The 10,322-nt window shown below is 41.9% G+C and overlaps 1 protein-coding gene across 1 annotated transcript in view; it reads left to right on the top strand.

Annotated features, from left to right (window-relative positions):
• Nucleotides 1-10,322, top strand: part of COL11A1 (collagen type XI alpha 1) — a 126,235-nt gene that overhangs the window by 25,673 nt on the left and 90,240 nt on the right. The window contains exons 7-15 of the mRNA XM_015563513.1: nucleotides 774-890; nucleotides 1,107-1,259; nucleotides 1,448-1,540; nucleotides 3,463-3,717; nucleotides 4,853-4,915; nucleotides 6,319-6,360; nucleotides 7,536-7,598; nucleotides 8,262-8,336; nucleotides 9,585-9,671. Of these exons, the coding sequence (XP_015418999.1) occupies nucleotides 774-890; nucleotides 1,107-1,259; nucleotides 1,448-1,540; nucleotides 3,463-3,717; nucleotides 4,853-4,915; nucleotides 6,319-6,360; nucleotides 7,536-7,598; nucleotides 8,262-8,336; nucleotides 9,585-9,671 (948 nt within the window). The remainder of the gene's footprint in view (nucleotides 1-773; nucleotides 891-1,106; nucleotides 1,260-1,447; nucleotides 1,541-3,462; nucleotides 3,718-4,852; nucleotides 4,916-6,318; nucleotides 6,361-7,535; nucleotides 7,599-8,261; nucleotides 8,337-9,584; nucleotides 9,672-10,322) is intronic.

The following is a 10,322-nucleotide window of genomic DNA, read 5'->3' as shown; positions in this document are numbered from 1 at the left end:
TGTGCCCGCAACCCAGGTACATGCCCTTGACCGGAATCGAACCTGGGACCCCTCAGTCCGCAGGCCGACGCTCTATCCACTGAGCCAAACCGGTTTTGGCTGATTTTGAATCTTTTAATGCTTCACAAGTATTCTACTAGTATGCTCATTTGGATCATAAGTAACAATTTCGAGATTTCCAAATAAATTTAAAATTTAATCTTTCCATTGGTTCTAGTATTCCCAATAGAATGTAGACTCATGTCATGTCCCTTGCATTCCTTTCTCTCCCACCCTCCATTTCACAATAAATACCAAAACCCTTTCATACTTGGGAAGCCTAGTCTATTTTTCATTTTTATATATGCAGTTTAAAGAAAATAAGAAATCGCCCATGGAAACTACTGTAAAATTCTTATGGAGAAACCTTGTGGAGTAAGTTTTACAAACCAGAATCAACACGAATATCTAGCAACTGTGTCCAAATACATAACGGCTGTGTCTGAATTAACATCCAATAATTAAAAGCTTGAATTAATATTCAAAACTTTTAGTTTCTTCACAATCCTAACCACCATCATGCTCCTCGAGCACCTGCTTCGTCACTCCCGGGTTATTATACTCTGTGGGGGACAGTATAATACTTGGTGTGACACGAAATAACCCTGAAGGACAAGTCCTTCCCTGGCTCTTAACGTTTCCTCCACACAAACGTTAAGAAGACGATCCCTACTTCGTTAATGGTGTGACCTGCCGCTAACCACGTTCCTGCTGTCTCTCCCTCTGCGATGTAGTATGCGCCCGAGGAGGTGGTGGAGTATGACTATGAGTATGGGGACGCAGACTATAAAGAGGCTGACAGTGTGACAGGGACGCCCACTGTAGCCGAGGAGACCGTAGCACAAACCGAGGTAAACACATGTGGCTGGGGCCCCGCTGTTCGTCTCCCTGTGGCCCCCCTCCAGCCCCCTGAGTCCTGTGAGCCAGTAACTGTTTTCCTTTGGCAGCCGCTGTCCCGAGGGCACCATGCCGGTTCGCTGTGCCTCTGTCTTCCTGGCACCCAGCCCTTTCCTCCCTTCTCACTTGATATTTATGTTTTCCATTCCGCCTCCCCCCTCGCGTTCCAGAAGAAGAAATCCCATTTCCAACAGAAGACGAGGACAGTGGCCACTAGCTCAAAGGAAAAGCCCCAAAAGTTTACGCCCCCTAAATCTGACCGATTTGCATCCAAGAAGAAGAAAAGTTACAGAGCAGCGGCCACAGCCAGACTAGGGGTCCAGGTAGCAAAGCCAGAGCAATCAAGATCTGTCCTTGACCCGCAGGACGATCTGTGATGACGAGGCGCTGACTAACCCGCCTAGACAAACCCTCCCTGGCTAATCCCATCGCCCAGTCAAATCTTGATCCTAGAAGATGTGCGGTCGCCTCCCATTTCGACTAATTGCGTTTCCATTGCGTTTATCGCCAGGCAAACATCGTGGAAGATTTTCAGGAATACAACTACGGGACCATGGGAAGCTACCAGACCGAAGCTCCCCGGCGTGTCTCCGGCACCAACGAGGTAATGCGCCTGGGCAGGGCCAGGCCAGCCCCGGGGGAGACAGTGGGCCTTGTTCTGGGATGCCTCACTCCGGAGGGACCCCCCGGAGCCTCTGCAAGTTTGGGGTTTTTAGTGTCTCGCCGCGGTGAGAGGACCAGAGACATGGGATCGCTGTCCCCAAACAGGGGTCAAGTGCAGCCAGTGTCAGTTCAGGCCGCATGGCTCTGGCTTCATGCAAAGGCCACGTGGATCTGAGTGGCCTCTCGCCTTGCCTGATGCTCCTGGGCCCCCAGCTTCTCGGCATGTTGTGATGAGCGGTGCTCACAACACAGCCTTCCCCGAGGAGCAGCCGCGAGGGAGGCTGTCTGTATCCGCCAGGGATACGGTCAGAGTTCTCCCCCCTCGGCCTCCCCGGCGTTTCCATAACAGCGCACATCCTGAACGGATGCAGTCTTTGCGGCTCTTACTCGCTGCTCACAGTTCCACACTGCCTAGGAATGCAGTGGTGATTATGGTTAAAATAACACATTTTAACCTTTCCTGTTCTTCTCTACGAAAAGATTTAAGGACATGTAGGTCCAAATCAAGCAATCTTTCTGAATTTCATATCCTGTGTACATTCTGATCGTGCAAAAATGAGCGAATGGTTCCGTTTAACTTTGTAAAATACCCGCCCTCCCTGCTATAAACAATGCCTGAGTAATTGAGTTATTAGAAAATTTATATAACCCGTGTCTTGGCAGGGAAATAACTCAGTGCATTACATGCAGATGCTTAATCTAGAACAATGACATTTTAGCCTAAGAACAGATAAGTTTCATCTTGTCCAAATTAATCGTTTCCCAAAATGGGTATCTTGATTCAAGATGTTTATTTATCTCCCCAAACTTGTCCAGTTTTGTAGTTCTCAGCTCTGAACACAGTAATATCTGCTGGATAATGTGCATCCCCTGTAGACCCCCTGGTTAAGAATACAACATTTCTATGGTTATTGGACATTTTCCTTTAGTTAACAATTGCTACAATTCAGCCTATTTTATTAACATGATTTTGTGTAATCTTATTTATTCAAGATTTCTTTATCATCTAGACTCACTATATCATAGTGAACAAGTTCTTTAAAAATGAAACTCAAAACGTAGCAAAGTAAGTTAATTTGAACTTCATCAAAATTAGAAGATGGCCAAAAATTGCATAATAAATATGATTTAGATTTATACTCTTATTAGGGAATTACTTGTGAGAAAATGAAAATTACATTAAGTTTATGTTTCTATTTATCTGAGGGAGTATTATTGATGTGATTTTTACTTTTAAGTGAATATTTATTCTCTACTCTTTGAGATCTGACAATGATATATTTAACTTGATTGTCTTAAATTGTGAGGACTGTATTTTATATTATATTGGCTTTAAAGAACTCTTTGGTGATATGAACCTTCCCTCCACGCCAGATACTCCGCCTCCATATCGCAATGATAAGTCTCAGTATTGGCGTGAAGAGTTCATTTCGGGGATCGAGAGTCAACGTTACATGGCTTTTCTGGTGGTAATTATATCGCCTAAGGATGTTCTGCGAGAGTTGAAAATTCAGCAATCTTTCACTAAGAGCATATTTTATTATTCAAATCTTAAACCATAAATACCAAATTGACTAACAAGGTTCTTTTCAATGGAACAAGCAAATACACATGTGGAGCCCATGTGAATATTTGCCTTGGGACTATTGGGAAACGTGTTAGAAAGCCATGTATCCTTGTACATAGCGATGTACAGAACTATTTCTTTCAACGATCCTGGCAGAAATAGTGCTCAGACCCGCTTGAGTAGCATTCGAACCGCTGCCCCCATCCCATCCCATGGAACTGTGATTGCAAATGCTTACCTTGCTTCACTAACCTTCACCTTCATGTTCTCCGATTCCTTGCAACTTAAACGAATAGCCAAGTCCCATGGAAGATGTGTTCACCGAAGAATATCTAACCGGAGAGGATTATGAGGCCCAGAGGAAAAACCCCGAGGATACACTGTATGAGAACAAAGAAATAGACGGCAGGGACTCTGACCTTCCGGTAGATGGAGATTTAGGCGAATATGATTTTTATGAATATAAAGACTATGAAGATAAGCAAACGAGCCCCACTAATGAAGAGTTTGGTCCAGGGGTCCCGGCAGAAACAGATATCACAGAAACCAGCGTAAGTCTGTATTACGCTCTGTGTCGTTGTGTATTCTTTTGGGAGTATTTCCATGTTCGTCTTGATGTCTTTCCAGGTTTAAAATGCTGCTTATCACCTTAGCTAGTGTGGCTCAGTGAAGAGAGCGTCGGCCTGTGGACTGAAGGGTCCCGGGTTCGATTCTGGTCAAGGGCATGGACCTCAGTTGCGACTCGATCCCCAGTAGGGGCTGTGCAGGAGGCAGCCAATCGATGATATTCCTCTCTCATTGATGTTTCTATCTCTCTATCACTCTCCCTTCCTCTCTAAAAATAAATTTAAACATTTAAAAATAAATAAAATCCAGCTCCTCATATAAATTTTGAACACTTATCACAGCTAGGACATCTGGAGAGACTCTCCCCCCTGGGGACCTGCCCCGTTGTATCTCTGGCCACACGGCTGGAGTCTTTGTTGAAAGTATAATCTTGAATAGAATTGCATCCAGATTTTCTCTTCATTGATGCGATTAAAATGTCATAATGATTTTGGGTGGTAAGTGAAATTTCTGATTTTTACACTATATTTTGGTGATGCTCAGTGATGCACCATACTTATTATTATATTGTTATTATTTTAAACTTTTGACCACCTTCCCCTATTTCCCCCACTCATTTCCTCCATTTTATTAACTTTAATTTGATGACACTTTTTGATTACTGCCTTGCAACAATTTTTAAGGTCTGCGGATGTCTTTATCTTTCTGTCTTTAAGAAGCAAGTGTTCATTCTCATTCAGGACTCAGTATTAATGTTCATTATGTTTTCCTATGTTATATTTTCAGTATGTAAACCTTGAATAGGTTGCTATTTAAAAAACACACTTTAATAGGTTATTTAAAGTACGGTTAGATAATTGCCTTGTTAAAAATACTGGCCCAGCTGGGGTAGCTCAGTGGTTGAGCATCGACCTATGAACCAGGAGGTCACAATTTGATTCCCAGCCAGGGCACATGCCTATATATATACAAATATATATGCATATATATGTATACATATACATATATGTATATATGCACATATATATGCATATATATGTGTGTGTGTATATATATATTTTAAAGTACTTAATGGCCTTATTTATTTAAAGACAGGCTGCTTGAATTTTCACTCAACAGATAAATGGCCATGGCGGATACGGGGAAAAAGGGCAGAAAGGGGAGCCGGCGGTCGTTGAACCTGTAAGTACTGGTGTGGACACATTGTGAAGGTTGGTAGTTATTTCACTGTGTTCATTGGAAATTCTGTTGTCCAAATGTGTATATAATTTGTCACAGATAACTGAGTCGGTGAAGCCATTTCTGGCAAGTGGAATCTCAATCAACCAAAAATAGAGAGTTATGGAGTTTTGGAATCTGAAAGTGGCTGAAATGTGTCTCGTCTAATTCTCTCGTTCTACAACCAAAGAACCTGAGATTCGAGGGTTTCAGTGCTTCCCTTGGGTGTGAACGCTTGGAGGTGGAGCTGTCACTAGACTTGAGCTCTCTGGCTTCCAGGCCAGTGATTTCTCCTCTTACGTCTGAGTGGACATTATTAGACATGTTTTTTGACATAGATACAAATAAGTATGAAAAAAGTAAGTTTCATAGCCCAATAATATTAGGTAATCTAATGAAGATTTTAAGAAAACACACTCAGTTCCTTACCTCTCAATAAAAAGGCTCCAGTTCACTCCAAACATGACTTTTAAAACTATGTTAATTTTGTTACCACTCAAGATATTGATAAGAAACATATTCTTTCTGGAAAGCAGTGTTACTATCCTACCTGCTGAGCACCTTGGGGAAACTACTGCATTAGAACTAAAGCAGTGGGTCTAACCATTGGCCTCATGGTCATGCATATCATTTCAGAAATTACAATGACATAAACATTAAAAAAAGATGGGGGGTGAATAAAAATGAACGCGCTACACCTATAACGACGTTATTGGCTATCCACTCTATTTCTCCAGAATCTGAGAAAGGATGCCACATGCTCAACTGAAGGCTTTTAAAAATATGTGTTTCCCGAATGACTTTGCCCTTGTTATGAACATTTACAACCAACTTTTAAAGATGACAAAACAATTTTCAGCAGTAGAATCATGAACGTTTTGGACCTGGTTCTTATCCTGAAATAGTACTAGGTTCTCTTATGCACTTAAGAGCTGACCTCATATTTATCCCAGCTGCTTTTGTCTGCACTTTTCTCCCCTTTTCTGAATAAAGTGCTTGGGTGTCCCTTCCATTCACACAACCAGTATTGCAGTCCCTGCTCTGAGCCTGGAACTATCCTGGGAGCCGGGGACAACCTGGTCACATGCCTTGGTTTTACTCTTCTTGGAAGCACTTAGATGTTCCCCTTGTCATGTGGCTGATCTGGAAATTTGTATGTTTTCTAACGAGTCCATAGGTTCTCTGAGGACAGGGACCCATGTCTGTCATTTTGAGTTTCTGCCCTCTCTCATGCAAAAGTGTGTGTGATTGGTTTTATGTGGTAGGAGTGGAGAATTCACTTTTTAAAATGCTTCCTTAGAGTCAGGCAGGTAAAAGGTGAGCGGTTACACTTTCCTTGGGAAAAAGCCTGTTTTTCCTTATTCTAGGGAATGCTGATCGAAGGACCACCAGGGCCAGCCGGACCTGCGGTATGGAAATGTTTTGTCTTGATTTTTTTAAATAATCAGATATAAGATTTCTGTTACATTATTGAATTGATAAATTTCAGACTAATTTGAGTATTTTATTATAGAGGCGAATATTTGTTCAGAGGACCTGGGCCTTGAATTGCTTTCTGATTTGGCTCTCCAAATGATATTCTTTTTTGAACACACACACACCTCTATTGTAGAAAGTATTACAGATGTCCCCCTTTCTCTAGGGTGGTAGAGCCCATCCTCACCCCCAACCCTTCCTCCCACCCTAGGCCTCTACCACCCTATCCTCGGTGTCCATGGGTTATGCATATATGCATAGTTCTTTGGTTGATCTTTTCCCACCCACCACACACCCCCGGCTTCCCTCTGAGATTCTTTTGAGAGCAGTGGAAATATATTTTGTTTAAAATATTTTTGTTGCTTAAATATCTCCGCATCTAACCTCATTTTCAACCTCTACTTGAAAGTTATGCAAGTAAAAGAAAAGCTGTGGCTATTTTTATGGAAAAGGTGTAGACATAGCTCTGTGAATGGGGCCCAGGATTCTAAGAGGTTGTAGCTGCCTTGTCCGTGTTTCTGAATGGAGTGACTCTCAGCTCCTTTTGTCCTTTCCCTGTGAGGCTGACATCTCTGCTTGGGTCTTTATTCTCCGGTAGTTGTACTGATCTGACTTTGTTATGACAACCTCTGTCTTTTGTGGGATTAATTCAAATCTCATCATCTGAAATAAGCATGTGATACTGGTGCCTTTAAATACTTTTACCCATAAAAGAAAATATAATATTGCCTTCAGGGTAAATGATGCTACATTTCCACACGGCTCTCACGTGTTTGAGGTCTAATCCTGGGAGTCTACCATTTCTTCCGTAAGACCCGGGACCAACATCTACCTCAGGGACTTGACCTTGGGGAGTCTCCTTCCCTGTGTTTCCCTGGACCATCTGCCTCCACTGGGAGAGCAGCTTCATAGAGGGAGAGTCCAGATAGCCACAAAGTGGTCCCTATATGTTGTCTGTTCATAGGAAGATAAATAGGGCAATTGTTTGAGAGACAGTTGTATATTCATGAAAGATAAATGAGCTCTTCTTTGATGCTGGTCGGATGAAGTTGCCTGCATCCTAATGAGAGCAGGGATCTGACTCAGACGCTGGTTTGTCTCTCTGTAGGGTCTTATGGGCCCTCCAGGTCTACAAGGCCCGTCTGGACCCCCCGGCGACCCTGGCGATAGGGTAAGTGAAGGGGCTCCTCAGAACTACAGGATATAACGTAGATTAAAAATCAAAATACATTCCACAAGCTTAACATGTTATTCGTCCCACTGTGGTGGGGGTGGTGTTTATACATTTAATGTTGTGCAGCATTTGTCTTAACTTTTCTAGCTATAATTTTAAAAGTGAGGGTAGAGAATGTGCATGTTATCCATGTGATAATTAGTGAGAAAACTTAGGATCAATTTCCATGTTGACATGAACCCGTTACTTTAGATTCAGTTCTTCAATTTGAATTCAGACAAAATGTCCAGGAACTGCAGTGGGTGTTTAGTTGTCGGCTGGTAGAGGCTGAGCTGATAATGAGCATCACATCAGGGTCACGTGGTGAACCCGAACTTTTATGCTGTCTCCCCAAACTCTTCATGAGAAACCCCATCCTGCTGCTTTTGGGTTTTTTTGGACCATCCTTGTGTAGCCTATAAGTTTGCACATTATGAAAATAATGTTAACTAGTACGATGAATACAGTTCTTCCTGGGTAGGCTTACTTAAAGGAGATTAACCAAGGAGGAAAAGACAAGTGCCAATGAGATCATGTAGACTTATGGAAAGTTATTCAGTTTCTAATAAATGTGATGATTTCATTCATTTATTACTTTTGAGGATTTTATTTACTTTCTAGGGTCCCCCAGGGCGTCCTGGCTTACCAGGAGCTGATGGCCTACCAGGTCCTCCTGGCACCATGCTGATGTTACCGGTATGTGATTTCTTGTAGCTACGAAGAGGACTTAACATTTGTCATCTTGTTTCTGAAAAATATTGTTGGACCATGTTATAGAGCGGTCCACTAAAAATCATCCTATAAGGTAGAAAATCAAGCAGCCTGTGGAAATTATGAGAAATTTTACTGAAAATAACATCCAGTAAATATTAATCTCTACCTTAGAATTAAGGTTTCAGAATTTGATTACACTTTTGACAACAAAGCATAGAGTTTTTTCTTAATATTCCCAATCGTGCTTTATCCTGGTTGTATGATTAATCTGTATTTCATGTGTCAACATAATATTAATATACTGTTTTTCACCATATACACAATAGTTGATACTTTTAAAAAGAGCTATCTCTCGAGTGTCATTCATTGCTCAAAAGTTATTTGCTTTACCATGAGGTTCCTTTTAATGCTGCCCTACTTCTCTAGGGAAAATGATTTATTTATGTAAAGGCAATAAAATTGCAAGTAATAATTACGTAGTGAGAAACTGACTCATGCTGCATTGTAAGCTAAAATTTAAAAGAAACTTTAGGATTTATGGAGGGATGTAAGTAGGATCGGTTTTTAGTAAAGAAAAGGTAAACAAAATAAACATATCTCAAGTTCACTGTGTTCACAGTGACTCCAAAGTTTTACTCGATGAAGTAGCAATGGCCCTGTGACCACCTCTGACTTGGTGCATTTGGAATTTTTACAAATGGATGGATAACATGGGTCCATATGTGCACATGAAAAACGCATGATAGAGTTTTCAGAATGGATGGAACTGAGCAGTGGGAAGAAGCCTCTAGTCCAGTGGTTCTCAACCTTCTGGCCCTTTAAATACAGTTCCTCATGTTGTGACCCAACCATACAATTATTTTCGTTGCTACTTCATAACTGTCATGTTGCTACTGTTATGAATCATCATGTAAATATCTGATATGCAGGACGGTCTTAGGCGACCCCTGTGAAAGGGTCGTTCGACCGCCAAAGGGGTCGAGACCCACAGGTTGAGAACCGCTGCTCTAGTCTCTTATATGAGCGGTAGAACATGGTCTAGAGACCTTGCCTAACGGGCAGAAGGAGACTTCCTAAGAAAATAAGAAGTCTCGGCATCATGATTCACGATGGCCTGACCTTGGACTTGTGTGAACTCCCACTCTGTTGAGCGAGCGGCTGTGGTCTAGTGAGGAAGGCTCCTCCTTGGCAAAGGCTGATGCTGAGTTTCTCTGTGTGGCCTTTGCTCAGTTTCGCTATGGCGGCGGTGATGGCTCCAAAGGACCAGTGGTCTCTGCTCAGGAGGCGCAGGCCCAGGCGATCCTGCAGCAGGCTCGGGTAAGAAACCTCAACGCACATGCCCTCACCCGACTATGCGAGATTGTGCGCACGTGTGCGTGAGTGTGAGTGTGTGTGTGTGTGTGAGTGTGAGTGTATGTGCGTGTGTGTGTGTGCATCTGGAGGGTGCCACTGTGTTGAACAAAATACTGTTGAGTAGAATATTAAATATAGATGGGGAAATGCTAAGATTGTATCTTTTGTCCAGCAGGATTTTTTCCCCTTAATTGAGTATTCAATGACTGGCCCTTGCACTATTGCCATAGATAACTCTGGTGATAACACTCACACCATAACACACACGTTTTTAATTTGTTTTGAAGAGAACTGGTGGGCTTATACCTAGCACTCTCTGCCTTTCACATCCACTTCTTCCTACGATGGCAATAATTCCATTTATTGCAATTAAATTATACATAAGTAAATCAAAGAAGGGATTGAGGAAGCGTTGAAAGTCATATAATATTTTTTATTCATAGTGTCGTTTTTTTAAAGAAGAAAAGAAATAAAGGCCTAAATTGGTGTGGTTGTGGGTACCCACCTGCTCAGTGATGTAGATCACTATGGATATCACTGTTTATCATTATAAATCTGAGTGTATAAAATATCTGAAAACATAAGTTTAATTTCATTACAAATATTTGTTTACAC

This window comes from Myotis davidii, unplaced genomic scaffold, assembly GCF_000327345.1.
Source record: "Myotis davidii unplaced genomic scaffold, ASM32734v1 scaffold217, whole genome shotgun sequence".
Classification (NCBI taxonomy): Eukaryota; Metazoa; Chordata; class Mammalia; order Chiroptera; family Vespertilionidae; genus Myotis; species Myotis davidii.
The sequence above is the reverse complement of the archived record's forward strand: the minus strand, read 5'-3'. Positions and strand labels throughout refer to the sequence as shown.